General features: G+C 48.3%; 1 protein-coding gene and 1 non-coding gene across 2 annotated transcripts in view; both read right to left on the bottom strand.

The window, feature by feature from the left end:
* Positions 1–7,964, bottom strand: part of LOC119457356 (uncharacterized) — a 34,147-nt gene extending 26,183 nt beyond the window's left edge. The window contains exon 1 of the mRNA XM_037718966.2: positions 7,787–7,964. Within this exon, the coding sequence (XP_037574894.1) occupies positions 7,787–7,847 (61 nt within the window). The 5' untranslated portion in view covers positions 7,848–7,964. The remainder of the gene's footprint in view (positions 1–7,786) is intronic.
* Positions 7,965–20,575: 12,611 nt separating this feature from the next.
* On the bottom strand, positions 20,576–20,648 carry Trnar-acg (transfer RNA arginine (anticodon ACG)). Its single transcript has one exon. It is a non-coding gene; the product is annotated as a tRNA-Arg (tRNA).
* Positions 20,649–20,665: the final 17 nt, after the last annotated feature.

The raw sequence follows: 20,665 nt of genomic DNA, 5'->3' as shown, positions 1-20,665 counted from the left end.
ACGCTGACACGGTGGGCATCCGAGAAGCGCGTGGCCAGCGTGAGCGCATCCTTTCGCGCCAGGCGGCGAGGTGCTACCGCGGCTTCCGGACTGCTAGACCGAGCGAGGAAGCAGCGAGGAAAGCAACGGACGAGGGGAAAATCCGTTCCCCGGAGCGATTCGAGGGGGAGGAGGCGAACGCCTGAGCGCGGGCTCTTCAAGTGCTTCTCCTCGCCACGGCAAGTGCTTTTGTTTGTTTTCGCTGGCGAGTCAAGGCGACCGGAGGGGATGTCCGCGCGCGGGCCGTGGTGATGCAAGCGCGAGGGATTTCCCCGACGTCTGCGACGCACGCTGCCGTCTACGCTGCGCCCGCTGCGGCGCGAGCTGGACGCGAGCTTCGAGGGCGGCCCCTTTCGCCAGCGGCGTGTTGGTAAACAGCCACGGGAACTGGAGCACTCTGGCTGCGCGGTCGGAGAGCACGCGCGCTGCTTGGCACAACGGTTTCCGCTCAAATGCTGCGAGGCAAGGGAACCCCTCTATCGGGTGAGACCTTGGCCCGCTCCATTACGTAGACCAACCCCGTGACGTACTCGGACAGTCGCCCACCCCGTGCACCAGACGCTCCGAAGGGCAACGTCCGTCTGTGCTGCGACCAAGCATTTATAAAATGCGGGAGAACAATGGAAGTTTTATCCCTGCAACCGCATAGAAAAGAATTGCTTACAAGTAGATCTACTTACGCTCAATTGTTCGCTATATAGAGCGTAAGGAAGGCTGCTATAATCACTTGCAGCAAGGAGCTTACATAAGCTTCTAATGCACCTTAAAAGAAGTTGGATTACAAGATATAAGTGCACACGACGGCGCGTTTTTACTTCGGAGCACACGGCATTAATTTAACACACTCGTTTTGCTGTATAAGTTGGCCACGCAAAATTAACGCTCGCAGTCAGTGACCTCATTTTGATTCTAAAAGCCGCAGTGCGAATGAACTTGTAAACTGAGTTCGAAGCTGTTTGCCGCGCTTCCCCTCTGTGCTTCACAAAAAAAAAGAAGAAAAAAAAGAAATAAAAAAGTAAAAAGAAGACAAGAAACCGAAAAGAAAGTAAGAAGCTCTACGACTTTTCCTACGAACTGCAATCTTCAGAGTGTATCGGCATTTTTGACAAGTCGTGCACGAAAGAAATAGCTTGGACAAAGGTACCCTCAGCCCTGCGAAGCTGTTCCGTGCGCCTCACTTGTTGCCGCAAAACATACAGAGATGGTTGTTTCACGTTAAAAACAGAAATAAAAAAGGGAGAGAAGGAAAAGAAAGTGAAAAGACTACGTAGCGAGTAATTTCTTCGCTGAACAGGTAAAAAAAAATTAAAAACACCAACAAAAAAGGGCCAAGCGGTTGAAATCCGGCACGTGTGTTCGAAAACATGCACGCGAAGCTGGTTCGTAGCTGTTGTGATATTTCAAAAGCACTGACAAGCTTCTTTCGAAAAAAATAAATCTTTGTGTAATTGAACCATTGATACACCGCAATAATGGCTCGGTGTAGCCCGGCTCATGAGTAGCTGCTAATTCGTTTTCGGAGGTGTTTCGATTTAGCCCGAGCTTTTTTGAAGTTGCCCATAAGTTGGGCAGGTTTCGAGCCATCGTCCTACAGAGCCTCATGACACTATTTGTCGACGATTGAGGACGCCGTTAGGAGGGGTGACCCGAGACTATGTGACGAAATGTGGGCGCGCGTGCGATTCGTGATGACTCACGAGACTCCTGCGCTGCGCAACTGAATGGAACACGAGGTCCGCGGAGCCGGATGAAGAGCGACGACTGTCGGGGCCTCTTTGTGCGCGGCCAGTAAACACGATGTCGTGACGCCAACGCGATGCAAACAGAGGTCCCTCGCTCTCGCTTGTTTCGGGTGCATGCCACCGTCCGACTACGTCCGGCGCGTCCACTTCTCGAGAATTTGTGCCGTTCGTTACGGGAGCGTCTCTTCCACGTTCTTTCGTAATGCGCGTGCGCGTGTCTTTATGTGTGCTTGTGCGTGTGCGCTTTCGTGAGTGGAACGCGCGCTTGTGCACGTGAAGTGATTCGAGAAGATCGTTAACAAAGTAAAACAGCTATCGAACTTTTCTTAAACATCAGTAACCAACGGCATCGATCTCATGGCTCTGGCCAACCTTCCTTGAGCAACGTGGTCACAAATCCGGAACCAGCAAAAACAATGAAGGGTAGAGACTTGGGCGTAATTGGTAGTTCATGTTTAAAATAAGAACAGCGCGAGGGACAGGGACAAAGGAAGAAAAACACACACAGCGTTGTGTGTGTCTTTCTTCGTTTGTGCCTGTCCTTCACACTGTGCTTATTTTAAACAGTAAAAGCAACTGCAGAAAACCCTAAATACATAGAAGATGCGGTGCAACATATAAGAGCATGTTAGTGACAAGACGATCTATGACGTCAAGGCTAACGCCGATCTAATGAATGGAATTGTGCACTGACACAAAGCAGCGCCTCAAAGGAAACCGAAGGATGCCTGATGATATAGCGCTGAACGTCCCTCACAAGAATCTGTGGGCTGTCTGCTTATGCTGACGATAGTGAAAGTGCGTATGTCTCAATTGCCCTGTGCATAGGAGGTGCTGCACTGAGTTCACCACCGATAATCGGTTGTCGTCCCATTCACAAGTTATGGCCTCATTCAAAACTTGACCTGTAAGCAACTCCGTGTAGTCGACTGCCCTGCAGTATCGAGAGCATGTATCGAATTCATGTGCGTAAGCCCTCCTAACGAGCACGGGGGTTCAACGGCGGAGGCGTTGTGCGGATGAGCAACAGCTGGTTAGCTCCACTACCGGACAACGAAATCGAAGAGAAGCAAAAACGTTATATAAAAAAAAACACATTCCGAAGTGGACAGAAAACAAGTACACGTGCGTGCTAGGAAGTCTGTACACACTGAAGGATCAAACTGAAGGTAATTATCCTGGTTTTGCACGAAACCGCACTGTTTTCATTGGTTTCCCCTTCCTCTTCTTCCCTCTTTCTCCATCACAGTTCTTTTTTCCTTTTTTTTTTCTTTCTTTTTTTGAGTATCATTTTTTCAAGTGTCAAGTCACCGGAGAATCGAGCCTACGTACGCACTAACGGTTAGCAGCAGGTCGGTTCAGCGCTCATTAAGTCTGAGAATACAGACTTAGTGAATGCAAAAATGCCACACAGCTTGTAGAAAATGTCGCGATGAATTAGCCAGTGTTTCCTCTCTGCCGTCAGCGCCTTCGTTGTCACTATCAGCATCATACTTTAATGAAATCAAAACAAACACTTGCCAAGAGTATAGTAAACAGACAAAAACTTGATGTTTCGGGGCCCGTACGGGTCCCTTGTTCACCATGACAGCAAACGCAATGACAGCCATTGCGATCGTCATTGTGTTTGAGGTCATGGTGAACAAGGGACCCGTACGGGCCCCGAAACATCAAGTTTTTGTCTGTTTACTATACTCTTGGCAAGTGTTTGTTTTGATTTCATCATGTTCCTCCCTCGCCAGATGGGTTTCCGTTAAACTCTTGATTATCATACATTATGTGCATACTGTTGGACGAAGGCCTCTCCAAGTCTTCCCATTTGTCTTTCAAGCGATGCCTTTTGGTTGCCTTGATGCGGTATTCTTTCGCAGGAAACAACGTATTCATTACATAGGCAGCACGAGCGCCTGTTGACACACATTTTCTGCCAGAGATGCACCCCAGTAGCAGCCAAGGTACGACGCCACTGCTTGAAAGGCTTTGTCGCGCAGCCTAATTGCTTGCGCCCCTAGCTGCCTGAGTTGTCGGGCACAACTCCAATGAGTGCTGGTGCCTATACGACTCACGATGAGAGATTTCAGCCATAGAACCTCTGATTACTTCATAGGCGCCTTCAGATTCAGATTCAGAGGATTCTCGTGAGGATTCTCGTGGTACTACGAGCAAAGGGGGTGCTACGCAATAGCTTCTCATCTTTCCGGGCACGCGAACAAGCGGCGTGCATCTGCAGAGAATTCGTTCGCTATTGCGAAGGATGAGATGAAGATGCGCTTTCCATTTACGTCATAACTTCGCGGCATGGTCACACGGTGTTGCGCGATGAGCCAACCCCGCTGTGTCGGGAAGGACGAACACGAGGAGTAGCATCCCTTCTTCTTCGAGCCACTGGCGCTTCGCGAGGGGGGCTGATTGTAAAGAATCACGATTACGTTGAAACGTCCAGAGCGTGGGGTTTTTACCCCGTTGAAGCCCGAAATTTTCCACTTTCCAGTTAGCGCAACAGCGTTGTTAAACTGTACTTTAGTTACGCCCAGGAAAACACAAACACACACGAATCATATCGCCAAGAAAAGGAACTCCTTTTTCACACCCAAGTTGTATCGCCTCTTCATCTTAAATCCTTCAATATTAAAGGAAAGTGGAGGCACGCAAGCACTTTTAAACAATTGACTTGGCGGCTCCCTAAAGACGAAAGCTGGAGCTCTTCTCGGCGTAAAACACACATGCAAACCGCCAATAATAGGACACGAAAAGGAAAACGAAGCCAGCGTCATCACTCCTTTGTGCGGCAGCACGGGCTCATTGCCGCGGGCAAGCTTATTTCGGTCAGCTGTATTTTCCGATTGATGTCAGCACAGCGCAACGTGAGCGGCGAAGGGTTTGCCGCGGGGCGAACTGCACAAGCGACGTGCGGCGAATACGCAAGTAGGCGAGAATAGACGTCGCGGGGAGCGAAACTCGATACATGCTGCGGCGTTTTGAGCTGCACGTGCGAGGGAAGAAAATGGACTGCTCACGGCCAGATGACTTCGCTCGTAGTTGCGTAAGAATGCATTGAATAGACTCAGGTTGTATCAATTTATGCCCACTTGAATCAGAAGAGTGCGTAACCCGACTGGTTATCTGATTTGGAAAACCCTGCACACAGCGACTGTAGTGATGCGCATGCGTTACCCACAGGCAACGCACGTGCTAAGGCTATTAAAAAAATGGCAGCTTCTTTCTCCTTCTGTGCGATCGAATGAAAAGCAGACTTGCTTCCGGCCTAGACTGGTCAACGTACGGAGGTCTTCAGCGTCCGGGACCTTGCCGCTTATAGATTTTCTAAGCATCGAAACTGAGCGATTTTTTCAGAAAGCGATTGGATTTATTAAAGTGGCTTTTCTATATCCCTTCGAAGCTTGCGATTTCCTGCACACTGTGACGCGCTCGCGATACACGCCGCGAGTTTTCTGTTGCATACTTCCAATGGGTGAAGTCTGCCTATAATGCTATACAGAAATGCGCCGACGATGATGAGATCGAACCTCTGTATTTCAGCACAGCAGCTCAATGCTCTAACACATTAGGCCACAACTACTTCTTATTTCTTTATTGTTAGGCCATGATCGCACGCATACTTCTATCAGCGCGTTGAAACGTCTGGCGCGTGCGTCACGTGCCAGTTTCTTGCCTCGTTGCAGCTAGCGCTTTGAGACGCTGTGTTAGACTGCACTGGTTTCGAGATCGGCCAATTAAAATGCTTAGATACGTGAAAACTGGTCTGATGAGCCGATGAAAGCTATCCGCTTTCATAGTGCTCGGCAGATGCAGCGACAGCGCATAGTGACGTCGCTGATCTTCTTTTCCATTCGAGCACTGTGTGACAATCCCCGTGTTTTCTTTTTTTCTTTTTTTTTTTGCATGCGTCGGGCAATCTCCCTTTCTCCTTTAATATAGCACAGATAAAGCGGTTACAAGTAGTGCCGGTTTGGCAGCTGTGGCTTATATAGACATCACGCATGCTTGTTCTTAAAGAAGTGGACGTAAATTGCCATGAGGGCAATTATAAACAGCCGTCCTTGCATTCAGATATGGCCAGAAGTCATATCCATACAGTGACTTGGGATTAAGTGCACAATAGCCACGAGCCCAACGTAGCCAGGAAAGCGACAATCGCGTGGCAGGCAAAAAGGGGTGCAACATACCACGCCCCCCGGAAAGGTTCATGTCATGATTAAAAGGTTCACTACATATGCACACACAAATCAGTGAAACGTTGAATCACAGGATCCGGCAGTGAAAAAGTTCAAAGAATAGAAGGACGAAGAAAAAAGAATAGTCATCGGAGTCTGACGAAGGCCGGTCCAGCGGCCATAACGTAATTAAAGTCGTATTATTTTTCTGACGTGATTCTATTCTTCGCACTATATATATATATATATATATATATATATATATATATATATATATCACTTCTCACCTCATGCATCTATCTCGCGCGCTAAAGACAACTGTGAAGGAAATTCTACCGCACGTTTTCTGGGGCCGCATGGCAGACATCAGTGCACACGAAGCAGTCGATTCAGCAGCAGCAACTTGGAGCGACACATCAAAGAGGACGGCGGCTTTCTGTTATCATTGCCTTGATAGTGACGTGAGCATTTCGCAATGGGCATGAAGACAACATACATATGTGCGTACGCCTACGCGTTCTATTCTTCCTGACGTGTAACATCTCGATGGAGAGCAGATGCGTGAAGATGAGGAACCGAGCATTCGCATGTGATGTGGCAGCCTCCGCACATCCGAATTCAGAAATTTTGTGAACTGTCGTTCGATATTTGCGTTAGAAAACACCGAAACCTACTTGCCAGACAAAAAAAAAAAAAGGAAAGTACTACAGAAGCTGCGAAAGTCACTGTTAACCGCGGACACACCACCGTAAACAACTTTTCTAGTCCCTACAAAATTCAGTACAGGTGTAGACATTGTTGCATGGAAGAGAATTGGGGGAACAAACATGTGCAACGTAATAGGGAACTGATTTTCGCGCATTGTTAAACGACGAAATCATTGCCATAGTCACGCCACTATACGTACGGCGTGTTCGTGAGGTTGTCTAAAGTGCATGACACTGCAGCTATGCGGGAAGCCTACCTCCTCGTCTAATTTGCAGCAACACTGCGCGGTCGTCGTGAGAAAGCAAAACAGATACAACCACCAATCGCAACTGTAAGTGCCTGTCAAATAGAAATACTTAGATATAACATCGGCGCACACGACAACAATCATAAATGAGTTTGACGCCAAAAGGGTGTTGGATGGGCTGTTGTTAATGCCTAATTTTCTTTGGCTCCGGGAGCGCGGCCCCACAACACATGGATAACGGTGCGAGGCCCTTCGCGAGAGAGAGAGAGAGAAAAAAAGACGCTCTCTCTTCACCTTGTTTAGCTCAGTAAACGGGGCTACAGTAACGTAAGTGAAACGGGCGTCTCCGGATTAAAAAATCAACAAGGTAGCACAACAAAACTGTAAAACTTGAGCGAGAGCATTTAAGTCCATCTATTAGCGGACTACCTCGCGGTGGCAGAACAGGGATGCATCACACAGCACTGTCTTTTGAGGCGGTCAAGTGCGCGTTACGCGTGGCGGCTCCGACACGCGGCACAATGCTACGCCCTGGAGAGCTATTCACACCTGAACACTCGCAACACACACCACTGGTGCCATTTTATGCTATAGCCACAAGGAAGGGAGTCTGGGCAGATAAGCGCGGACGTATCTGCGAGGATAAGAAAAGCAGGCGCACGGCTGCTCGGTGACGACGTCGTCGGAGGAGAGGCTGACTTACTGTTGCGTCGGGCGTCATTCACACGAATCACGCGACGCGCACGGCACCCGAGATCACGGCACGTGGGCGACGAGGTGCGCATTCCGGCGGAGCTCGGTGGAGCTAGGCTCCCGGCGCCTGCGGTCGAGCGAACTCCGCCGGCGGCGCCGCAGCGTGGTGGCTCCATCCTTACCGATGACCGCGCGCAGGAGGACCGGTGGGCCTGCCAGACTCAGACGTGCGAACCGCGCCATGCTGCGCTGTGGGGCGGCCGCCGCCGGAGACAAGAGGGCTCGGTCGTGGCCCGTGCCATGGGCGGGCCGTTTATATACCGCCCGGGCACCACAAATCGCCGTTGTTCTGTCGAGCTTGGTCGCAAGTTGCAGAGTGACGGCCGGAGACCTTCGGCCGACTGCGAGGGCTCTCGCGCTGACGTCAGGCTGGGAGAGGAGGGGGCGGGGCGCGCCTCCCCCACCTGCGCCCACCTGCCCCCCCTTCTCTTCTCGGAAGGCGCCTCTGAGGAGCTTCCGGCGGCACCCTCCTCCTCGCCCAACTCCCCGAGTGAGGTGTTGCGGGAAATTACGTGGATTGCTGGCCAACTGAAGATATAGAGCACGCGACCGTAACAACGACCTCTCTCTATGTGTCACGAGCCAGACGGGGAGCGCTGTGGTCCTGCACTGGGGTGCATTGCATCTGTCCCCGTCAATTCGGCACACTCGTTGAGGTTGCTGTTCAGCTCTGCTGGTTGTTCGAGTTGAGCAGAAGTGTTGCACACACACACATACACGAACAAGTGAGGGAGCGGAACGCAGGCGAGCACCATTGTTCGCTCTCTCCATTTTTCCGTATCCGCGACGCGGTACAATTTCTGCTCTAATCTATACGTTGATTTCACATCCCTAAATGTCACATCATGCTGGATTATTTTTTATATGTTTGAGGTGTCCATTTATTTATTTATTTATTTATTTATTTATTTATTTATTTATTTATTTATTTATTTATTGTAGCTTCGTCAGCATAGCTATTATTTCTGAAAATTGGGAAATCACTTTCCTCCCCCCCCCCCGCCCCCCCAAAAAATATATCTCTCTCATGTGTTATTCTTATATGTGCTAAACTATTGCCAAATAATTCCGGCCACTACGTCTGAGCCTTCATTTCACAGATTAGCACTGACCTTGAAGGAGATCTCAAGCTCGTTGTTGGGTTCAGTCTCGCAATATATGCGCATGAAATACTTGTGGTTAGTGCGCAATTTTTCACCCTTTTAAATTAAAAAAAAAAAATCGAATAGCGAGTACACAACACAGTGTCCCAAGCGGTCAAATGACTAGAAAGTAAACAATCGTTTTGTTAATTCCTTATTCGCTGATTAAATGTAGTAGAAATCCTAACAATGTCTGCAAGTTAACTTTCAATGGTCTCCGAAGCGCATTTTGTTGGCTTATGAGATTGTAAGCCGTTTAAAGGAGTACTGACGCGATATTTTAGAATCTTTTTTCCCCCTTTAATTGAAGCTACGGTACTTCTAAACCCCCCGCGCCACAACCACGATTTGATTATGAGGCACGCCGTAAGGGGGGTTCCGGATTAATTTTGACCGCCAGGGGATCTTTAACGTACACACAATGCACTGGACACAGGCGTTTTTGCATTTCGCCCCCATCGAAAGGCGGCAGCCTCGGCCGGGATTTGATACCGCGACCTAGTGCTTAGCAGCGCAACACCTTAGCCACTAAACCAACCCGGCGGGTTAAAACACAGTATCCTCCTGGGAAACGAAACCGAAACTGGCTGTTGAAAAATTATTACGGCTAAAGCCTTAGGTGGCTACGTTGGCGGTGCCCTTCGGTGACCTTGGCGAAACTGCGCCGTGACGATAAATGACCGACGCCGCAAAGTGTTATAGCACGTCAACAAATGCTCAGATTGACGTCACATTGCTCAGGGAGGTTCCTGTAAACAAAGTAAACTAGTGGCTTTGAAAAGAAAATTTGGTACATTTCAGTCTGGGTACGAGACGAGCACGCTTTCCCCGAAGCCACGGCTGCCCCACGGTTCTGGCTTACTAAGGGTGTGCCTAGTGCGTGCCTGATTGCACACGTCACGTGGCCACAGAGACGCGCTCGTGCCACTGCACGCGCGTTCGTCTTCTTCCACAGCTGACGCCGATGCCGCTCATCATGCCAGCGTTCCCATACTGCCCCTCCCCCTCTGCGAAGGCACTGGCCCACTGCCAGTAGGCGCGGCGATTTCGGTGAGTCGTGTGCTCCGAGCGATGGACAGTTGCCGCAATTCTTCATAAACGTGTCTTAATCTTGACAAAATGTGTGCCAAGTGTGCGATCAGGCTTTCGCCTTAACGGTTTACAAGCGTCTAACACTTGCTTCATTTTTTATATGAAGTTTTTTTTTTCGGGGGTTTTTACGTGCCGAAACCAGTTCTGATTATGAGGCACGCCGTAGTGGAGGGCTCCGGATTAATTTTGACCACTGCAACGCAAGCACACGGGCGTTTTTGCATTTCGCCTCCATCGAAATGCGGCCGCCGCGGCCGGGATTCGATCCCGCGATCTCGTGCTCAGCAGCGCAACGCCTTAGCCGACTGAGCCACCGCGGCGGGTCTTTTATATGAAGTTATTTACGGCGCTCTGAGGCTTGTCATTATTTTTTTTTCTAGTGTTGACAAGCCTACAACCTTCATTTAATGCAAAAAATATATTAATTGTCCAAAAAATCATGTCATTACCCCTTTAACGTCACCATTGGAGATGCTCCCCTGTTGCTTTTCTTTAATTATTATTATGCTGTGAAGGGTGGACAGCTTTACCCTTTATCTTTATTTAATGTTTTATTAACGTTCGCGAGAAGTCTAACGGTGTTTCATATTCAACTACGTTACCCTGCGAGTTAGCCTCATAGCTTTCACATAAATAAATAAATAAATAAATAAATAAATAAATAAATAAATAAATAAATAAATAAATAAATAAATAAATAAATAAATAATGTCAAACTACCGCTACTCTGCGCTGAGGGATTCGGCCTTGCGCACTGCTTCAGCGCCAAAGTTCCAAGCGAATAACGTTGATTCAGCTGCACGCTCACAGTTCTGCGCGAGACTAACTGGATGCACTTAAGGTGGCACATGTCGGCGCCAATGCAGTCGAGTGTGCCACGCTAACGCTGCTCGTATCCACAGCGCCACGTGCTCTAAGAAATGCACACATGGTAAAAGAGGCGCGCGCGTGTATGAAGATGCGCCATGCGTGCCCATACGCAATGCATGCGGACATAACTCGAGCAAAGTGCGAACACCGACAGCTTCGTTTGAAGGGCACGTGGTATTTTTCAGATATTTGTGTTTCTGCGTGGTCGCACGCATTTGTCGTGTGGAACTTGTGCGGTCCCTCCAGGGGAGACCTTCTGACAGAAGTCCGATCATATACCGGGCGAATTCGTTTTTAGCGATTACCAAGCCAGAAAGCTTCCCGTAGGGCGCTTCGAGAAGCCAAGCACAACGAGGGAGATGCCGGGATCGTCTTGATTCGGTCTTGAGTCATAAGAGGCGAGCACTGTAACGAAGGTGCAAGGACGAGTGAAATTATCCGAGATCGCGCTCACTTCTCGTTATTATTGCTCTGGGATAACCGCGCTCCATGGTTAACGCACCAACTATATGCCTCATGCGGGTAATTACGCCGGGGTGCCACCGCGTTTTCGGGTATTTGGTGGCCCTCCTCCTCAGCGCGTGTTGATTTCCACGTCGTGGTTGCGGCGCGCAGGGAAAGGGGGGGGGGGGGGGTCCTTCCCTCGCTGCTTAACGAAGGGCAGAGCCCCGAATGAGTAAGCTCCCTGCTTGGATTATTGCATCCTGAGTTGTGTACGAGTTTCCGCGGTAGTTTGGTAGCGCGAGTGCAATGTTCAAGAAATAAAACAGCAAAATAAAACAAAATGGCAGAACAACCGACGCGACCGCAGTTCGTGTGCTACATCTTTCTCCCAGCAGGTCATGACTGGTGGCATCAAAAACCGTCGACGAACGACCGCCTTAATTTGACAGTTTTTTTTTTTCGGTAAAGTGAATACATCACCTCGAATACGTCAAGCCTATTTGAGGTGACGAAGAAGAGCATGCATACAAAGCTTTCTTGAATCAATAAGTACAACAGGCAGGTCATTAACGCAGAGCATATGCGTTCAGTGATTCCACATGGTATAAGCGATTCAGTTGTTCGAAAACGCCATCACATCCACCTCCTCTCGTGGCAAAGCCATGCAGTTGTTCGCGTCAGTTTCTAAATATGCAAAGAGCAAACCCCTGTGACCAATGAGAGATTTCTCAGCTTTTTTCAACATTTCGAATACCGAGTACATTCTCCGATTTTTTTTTTTAAAGAAAAGAAAACGGTGCATGACAAGCGATTCATTTGTCATTTTCATTATTTCCATTATTTGCTATTTCCGTCATATCGCAAAAAAAAAGTAAAATCCAATCAGCCGTTGTCGGCGATGGTCGCGTGCCTTTAGTTCTTTGAGGCAGGGTGCACACATCACCACGCACAGACATTTCTTTCTTTCTCTCTGCTTACTTCCGATGCAGCGGTGCAGTGTTTTCTTCTCTCGTAATTGCGAGAATATAAGGCCGCTTTTTTATTCTACATTAAGTTTCTTCTAGGATCCCAATAAATTTATCTTAATACGCTATGCGTAGCTTCAGAACATCATACTATACGGAGTGTTTCATCGAAGACTATACGCAATCCTTTAAAACAGTCCAGTGGAGACAAAGAGTTCAAAGAGACACTTCATTCCCGTCAGTGGACATCATGAATTGTCTGATAACCATCCATTAAATCTATAACAGACTATAACATTCTAATTAACTTCTACATTAATTTATTCATGGAACATGCTGCATATGTGCAAGTTAAGTCAGTCAGTTTCCAAGGCATGAGCACTTTATTAGGTATATGCCAAGAATGACACCAGTTTTGAGACAACCGCGTCCCCAACCCTGCGGCGAAATGCTGCTGACGTTCCCCTTAATATTTGTTCCGGAAAACTTCCTTGCGCGCTATATGGGACCGTATTCAGTCACTTAATTAAGTATCCTGACATCATTTGAAGGCGAAAGCATTATGACTTCTCTGATTGGTTACGTCCATGATACATTACATGATACATTGTCACGTATCCTCCACAATTCCACCTTAATCCACTTTAATCCCATTTAATCCACCTTATTGCACATTGCTCTAATTTGTACCAACCTTAATTCACTTTAATCCACTTTGATCCACTTTAATTCACCTTCATTTACTTTACTTCACCTTAATTCACTTTGTTACATTATAATTACTTTAATTCACTTTGATTCACATTATTTACCCATCATAATAATCATCATCATCATCATCATCATCAGCCGATATTTTATGTCCACTGCAGGACGAAGGCCTCTGCCTATGATCTCCAAGTAGCCCTGTCATGCGCTAGCGTATTCCAACTTGCGCCTGCAAATTTCCTAACTTCATCATCCCACCCGGTTTTCTGCCGTCCTCGACTGCGCTTCCCTTCTCTTGGTATCCATTCTGTAACCCTAATGGTCCACCGGTTATCCATCCTACGCATTACATGGCCTGCCCAGCTCCATTTCTTCCGCTTAATGTCAACTAGAATATCGGCTATCCCCGTTTGTTCTCTGAATCCACACCGCTCTCTTCCTGTCTCTTAACGTTAGTCCTAAGATTTTTCGTTCCATCGCTCTTTGTGAGGTCCTTAACTTGTTCTCGAGCTTCTTTGTTAACCTCCAAGTCTCTGCACCATATGTTAGCACCGGTAGAATGCAATGATTGTACACTTTTCTTCTCAACGACAGTGGTAAGCTCCCAGTTAGGATTTGGCAATGTCTGCCGTATGCACTCCAACCCAATTTTATTCTTCTGTAAATTTCTTTCTCGTGATCAGGGTCCCCTTTGAGTAATTGACCTAGATAAGCGTACCCTTTTACAGACTCTAGATGCTGACTGGCGATCCTGAATTTATGTTCCCTTGCCAGGCTATTGAACATTATCTTTGTCTTCTGCATATTCGTCTTTAACCCAATTCTGACACTTTCGCGATTAAGGTCCTCAATCATTTGTTGTAATTCGTCTCCATTGTTGCTGAATAGGATAATGTCATCTGCAAACCGAAGGTTGCTGAGATATTCGCCGTTGATCCTCACTCCTAAGCCTTCTCAGTCTAAGAGCTTGAATACTTCTAAGCATGCAGTGAATAGCATTGGAGAGATTGTCTCCTTGCCTGACCCATTTCTTGATAGGTAGGATTTACCCATAATTACTACTAATTAACGTTGTTATGGCATTTACTCTCTTCTGTATTACTACTGACGTCACACAATACTACTGATGACGTCATATTGATTTTGGTACTATATTCGTTGAGGACAACGCCGGCTTTTCTCCCACATGTGACACATAATGCTTTCGCATTAATAAAAAATGATGGCGCAAAACATCCGTAAGGTGCGCAGTGAATTGAGAGGGATTCCTTGGTGGAAGATTAGTGTTTATCACCTGCAGGGTTCTTTCACGCCGCGGACCCGGCGGAATGTGGCCACTGCAATCAGGAATCAAAGCCGTGATAAGCAGTAGAACGCTTGGCCGCAACTGACCCACAGCAATTATTAAAAAAAGTATTTGTAAATACTAATTAATATAAAGGGCGCAAGACACCAAACAGACGATCTGGGTTGCATTCATCCGAAACCTCATTGAGCCATATACGAGTACTCGGCCAAGTGTACCTTACGTCCCATTGTAAAGTCCATGGCATGTCAATGAAATCGACGTCGACCTACCATAATATAAATGAAATTTCTATCACTCCAAAGGGGCAAAATTGAAGTTGAAGGTTTGGTGCCAGTGGCACAGTAAATGTGAAGGTAAAAAAAAAAGGATGCACCAGAAGCAGAGCCACATGAACGAATCAAAACATTGAACGTTCAACGAAACGGCGGCTATTGAGCGGCGAATTCGCATAACACGCTCTAAGTCTTTGTGTCGACCAACCGGGGGAAGAGATGTGTATTCTGAAACGCCTGGATAACCAAGAAAAGCGCTACTTAACCCACATCTTACTGTTGCAAAAGCAACTCAGGCTATTTATTTAGCGCCAAACACTTCTTGCAAATGGAGAGGCTCGCCTGAACAACCAGCGATGGCAGTCCTTGTTTTTTACTCGCGGCAGCGGCAAAGTCGCTCTGCTGCTGAACACGAGGTAGCGCGTTCGGTTCCCGACCACATTCTACTGAGGGCGTTAACACTCACGTCCCTCATGGGCGTCTGCTAAGGGCGCTGTCGCGCTGTCGCGCTGTTCGCAAGTTCAGTTTGGTTTGTGGGTGAAATTAGCCGGAATTTATTACGCTGCAGAAATTGCCAGCGTCAGCTTTTAGCATGTTTGAAACCAATCATTAACTCTTGCATTATGATCAGTTGTAGGAGTCGTTAGGTCAAAAAACTAATTAGTCCAATTTTCGCGATTACCTGTCTAATTGCTATATCGACTCATTTTAGAATATAGCTGGTGAAAGCAATCCCGAGAAAACTCCCCGTTCTTTGGGAATTTCGACCATATTTCCTAAAACATGGCGATGTTTGAATCTCCTGAAACAGCCTACATTTTAAAAAGTAATCGATCAACAGGGGCTGAAACAGGGAATGTCACACAGGATGGAGACATTTACCTCAATAAGGTGAGTGAACTCAGCAAGTTGGTATTGATTCATGTTGGAAAAGCAGCGCTTGGAAAGACGAAGACAAAGAAAGAACACACCACGAGAGCCAAAAAGCAAGCAAAATGGAAGACGACTATGAGAGCGTGTTAAGTTCTTCGCCGATAGTGGACTTCACTGCTTGACATCTGGCAAGGAAGGCTTCTTCGTCTTGCTCCCCGAAGGCGTTTATTCGAAGAAGGCGAGTTTGGCAATTTCGAAAAACTTTCAGCAGATAAAAGAAAAACCGCCCAAACTGAAGCAACGGGCACTGCGACAGCTATCTTAGATTTTGCAGTGGGATGACCACATTTATTTATCTTGGTTCTGTGTGTAACAGAGTCCTGTTTCGACGTTCATGCTTCTTCTGGTTGTGTTATCGTTGTAATAATTATTTCTCCGCATGCACGCGCAAGTCTTTATATATATATTGCAATGAAGAAAAAGACGCACCTAGGCGACTGCGGGCGCGCACAGAGAGAGGACGACGAAGCAGAATAGAACAGCCGGCCCAGTGAACGGGTGCTGTGTCTCTGTGTCTCTGTTCATTACAATGGCGCAGCCGACAATGAACCTGCCTTAAGGTGTTCCAGCCTTCAGTGTTCCTCGCACGGTGCTTCGGCGTGCCAGGTCCCTCCTTCCCAGGAACGCCGTTCACGCTTCCTCCGGCATGGAGCCCGCCACCCTACCGTCGCAGGTACCCACTGCACCGTCCGGGGACGGCGTCCAAGCCTCCTCGGCGGCTCTCAGACAGGGATATACTGATGCCCTCGCCCACGCCATCGCCGAGCTGACACAACAGCTCCAGAGTATGACGACCGCCTTCGCATCCATCAGCGGTTGCGTCCTGCCTGGGAACGCCGTCCACGCTTCCCTGCAGCCAGCGTTCGTGGACATACCGACGCTTTCGCGGCTTTCAAGACGACGTCATCCTTTGGGTTCGAAACTTCAATGCCTCTGGGTGATCGTCATGCCTGGCCAGACCACACAAGATGGCTGGTTGCCGCGAAACGACTCTGCGGTGCCGCCAAGGCATGGGACAACTACGCAGGCGTTAGACTTGGATCGTGGCCTGAATGGAGTGCAGCTCTGATCGCTGCTTTCGGCCCGGCCAGCAGTGCTCTATACGGCCGGATCTCCTCAGGAGCACTACTTTGACGCAGCAGTCGTGCCCAGTAACGCCTCGCCAGGGAGGCCCGCAGGCTGCCCCGCCGCAGAAGCCGGCTCCCCGAGTGTCGTCGCGGGCCCCATCGCAGACGGTGGGAAGCGCACGGCGACTACCGCTCCCGCTTCGAGTCACCACCGAGCGCAGATCCCAAACCAGCATCATTGGCCCCACCACAACCTCTGAACACGCAGCAAGTCACCGCTGCTACTTTCACGCGGCAGTTTACGTCGGCTGAGCTGCTGCGACGAAAACCGTGCATAGCTCAGAATCCGCAGCATCTTGCCGCTGTAGCTGCACCCGGGAAGGTTTTGGCAGATTGCTCCGCCTCCTGCCCCGCTGTAGACCCAGAACGAGAGCCATTTGTACCACCACGGCTCCTCGACTCTGCGGCGGCTTCCGACACCGTACCATCGCTTTCAGAGACCAAGACCACTTTCGATCCAAAGCATTCAGTGCAACGGCTCTCAACCACTTCAATGCAGGGGCGCATGGAGGCGCCGACGCTACCACTCCGAGAGCCCGACCAGTCCACGGATCATGGCAGGGAGATGCTTCCTGACTCGTCGGAGCCACATCTCTGCATGTCTACGCAGCCGTTGGCCGAGTTGGGGGGCATTATCATCAAAGACCTGCCCGCGCGCGATAGACGCACAAAACGCGCGGGACCGCGGACGAGACGCACGAAAGACCAGTCGCGCATTGGTCGCGGCTTTTCTTCGGTCGCGGCTGATTCGAGCGCAACGGCGGGCGTTGATCAGTTTGCGGCAGCGTTGCGAGGGGGCACGCCACGGCTGAGCAGAGCGCAGCCGTGGCGTGCAGGCTCATCGTGCAGGATCTCCAGCCCTACGTGCCCAACTGCGATAGGATGGTCGTCGACGAGACGTGCGACCAGAGCGCAACAGTCAGTGCCGACCCCCCGAGGAGCTGGTTGCGCGCTGGACGGTCTCAACGACGACTACTTCCGACGATGACTATGCAGCGATTTTCCAGCATCAGCGTGCCCTCACAACCGCCAGAGCTATCTTCAGCAGCGTGGCCGAGTGTAATGAAGAAAAAGACGCACCTGGGCTCGGGCGCTCAGACTGCGGGCGCGCACAGAGAGAGAACGACGAAGCAGAATATAGAACAGTCGGCCCAGTGAACGGGTGCTGTGTCTCTGTGCATTACAATATACATATATAATGAACCTTCAGTTGTGAATAAGCGCTCGTGGGCTTTCTTCCTTTGTCTTCGTCTTTTCTAGCGCTAAATTTAAAACATTCACCTTGTCCTACTATGTCTTCATGCGAACCTGCGCTTTGTGTGTACAATTTAAAAACATTCATTTAGTTGCGTGGCTGATATAGGTATCAGACAATTTGCATATGACTCATGGTGGTACCCCTTCAATGTCAGAAGCTTCGGACGGTTTTTTAGTGGCCGCAATAGTAAACAAGGAAAAAGCGTTAAGTGGGTATATATAATCGTCTTAACTAAATATGGTGCAGGAATTGCACGAAAAAAAAAAACCCTCAGCTGATAAGCTCTAACACGAAGAACCACGGGAAAAAAAAGAAAAATAAGCTTTGCTAGCTCGCTCATATATAAGATAAAGAGAAAGAACGAAGTAAATAAATAAATAAATAAATAAATAAATAAATAAATAAATAAATAAATAAATAAATAAATAAATAAATAAATAAATAAATAAAACGCCACGCTTCTTTAATCATAAGATGTAGGGGCTGAAAAAAAGAAAAAGCAGACATATTCGTGGAAGCCCTAAAATCACTCTGAGGCTTTCTCAATCCGCCACGGTGGTTCAGTGACTATGATGTTTATCTGCTGAGCACGACGTCGTGGGGTCGATTCCCGACAGCGACGGCTACATATCGATGGGGCAATTTTTTTTAACGGGCATTTACTTGGATTTAGGTGCATGATAAGGAACACCAGGTGGGCAAAATTCATGGGGGGCCCTCCACTATATGATGTCCCTCATATCCCAGGGTGCTATTTCGGGACCTTAAACCGCAGAATTTATTTCCTTATGCGTCTTTAAAGGGGTCCCCGTGTTCAAGCTACGTTTCTAAATTACGCTTCTGTAACACCATAAAGGAGAATACCACGTGAATATCGAAACCAGAACACCGAGACCGTTGTCTGAATAACATAGAACAGTCGAAAATAATAATACAGAACGAAATACGAGCTTAAAGTTCTCGTGCTAGCTTTTCGCGTGGTCATGAAATGTGTACGGCGTCTGCTCAGGACAAGTTAATTTATCGATAAACGGGGATTGCATTGCGTTTTAAATCAAACAGACTCAACCTATTTCGAATAGATAACTTTTTTTGCATGGAGGAAGGAAAGCGTAGGAGAGGCCCCGGCCAGCACGGACGTGTTGGAGAAAGTGTGGCGGAAGGCACGTGTTGTTTTTCGCAACGGAGCAATGGGACTGGTACCCCAAACGTCAACGTTGCCATAGCAACCGCGGTCCTGAAGCTCTCGCTGCTGCTCTCGGTCTCTGAAGAGTGAGAGAAGACTTTTCCGCCAGGGTCTTTCTAGTAGCTCATTTTGTTCGCGAGAAAAGCTAACTTTAGAGTGTGGTGTGTAAGCTTGAAAGTTATGTTTTGGGTCTGTGAGTGTGAGTGTCAGCCAGCAACAGATACACTCAAGCAATCACGGCGCGGGTCTTCGTCGTCTTCTTCAACGTGCCACGGAAAAACACAGAGCGCGTCTGCTTCACTAAAACTGCTAGAGAAGTTTCGTAGGCTCTGTTTTGACGCACGTCGGCAGCACTAACTTCCGGCGGCTGGTAACAATGCAAGTTCAAAGCTCGCGCCCGGCTCGTGCCTATCTGCTCCGGCGAGCTGATTGGAGGCGCAAAGGAAGATGGCACACCAACATGGCAGCACTTCCGGCTTCAAAAACGTGACGTCAGAGCGTCTCCCATTTTGTTCCTTTCCTCCATGCTTTTTCCGAAGGAAAATTGCCGAATGATGTGAAAATATGTTGAAACCCTGGCTGCTAGGCTAACGAACTGGCGCTGGGGTTTGGGCACGAAATTTAAAACGCAAACCTTGTCTCTGCTGATAACCAACCATTTCATCTAGTGGTTTGTGCAGCGCTCTCACATTAACTGAAACAACAGAAAGGGAAACGCACAGCGCTGACTCCTGTCCCGTGCACTTCCTTTTTTGTTGCCGTCGTTTTTTACGCGAGCGCTGCACAAGCCACAAAATAAATACGTACCAAATCACTCAGTTTTGGACCCGGCCACGGCGGCCGCATTTCGATGGGGGCGAAATGCGAAAACACCCGTGTGCTTAGATTTAGGTGCACGTTAAAGAACCCCAGGTGGTCAAAATTTCCGGAGTCCCCCACTACGGCGTGCCTCATAATCAGAATTGGTTTTGGCACGTAAAACCCCATAATTTAATTTAATTTTTTAAACTCAGTTTTGGATCCAAATAAATGCACACCAGTTCTTGAGTAATCACTGCCCTAAAGTACTGAAAGTTGGGCGAGTTGGTAACTATTCATCTTACCAGCGCCTGTCTGTCACCTTCGCCTTTTTGTCCTCGTTTCTTGTGTGCGCGCTGCAGTTTCAAGATGAATACACTGCCCTAAACTAATTTTGTGTTGTGCTTCAGGCTGGTTCAAACAGCCAGCTAGCAAAATTTCGAAAGCCGGCGACACTGTGAGGAAAGTTATCGTTAAGGTTCAAGGGCCTAGTGCACTCCACTGCTTGTCTTGCTTTCTAGTGGGAGTAACAACAGGAACTGCCCGCTTTTCTTGAAACACGGTGCACGAATTTTCCATTTAGCCTTCGGTACTAGGAGCAGTGGGGCTGCCGGTTCACATACCCGCCCATAAACGTATAAAATCTAGAATTACTCCAACAAATGAAGGACTGGCTGGCGCATACGGATGGCACTAGCGAAAAGGCAATCTTAAATTTTCATATTTAAACAAGCGACATTATTACCTTGGTCCAAGATTCCTGATAAATGAACTTTCTAAATGTTTTTACAAAAAGAAAAAAGAGACCGAGCCTGCCAGGATTCGAACCTGGAATCTTCTGATCCGTAGTCAGACGCGTTATCCATTGCGCCACAGGCCCCAGATGTCTGAGACAGC

The sequence above is a fragment of the Dermacentor silvarum genome, chromosome 1 (assembly GCF_013339745.2).
Source record: "Dermacentor silvarum isolate Dsil-2018 chromosome 1, BIME_Dsil_1.4, whole genome shotgun sequence".
Lineage (NCBI taxonomy): Eukaryota > Metazoa > Arthropoda > Arachnida > Ixodida > Ixodidae > Dermacentor > Dermacentor silvarum.
This window is presented reverse-complemented; position numbering and strand designations above follow the sequence as displayed.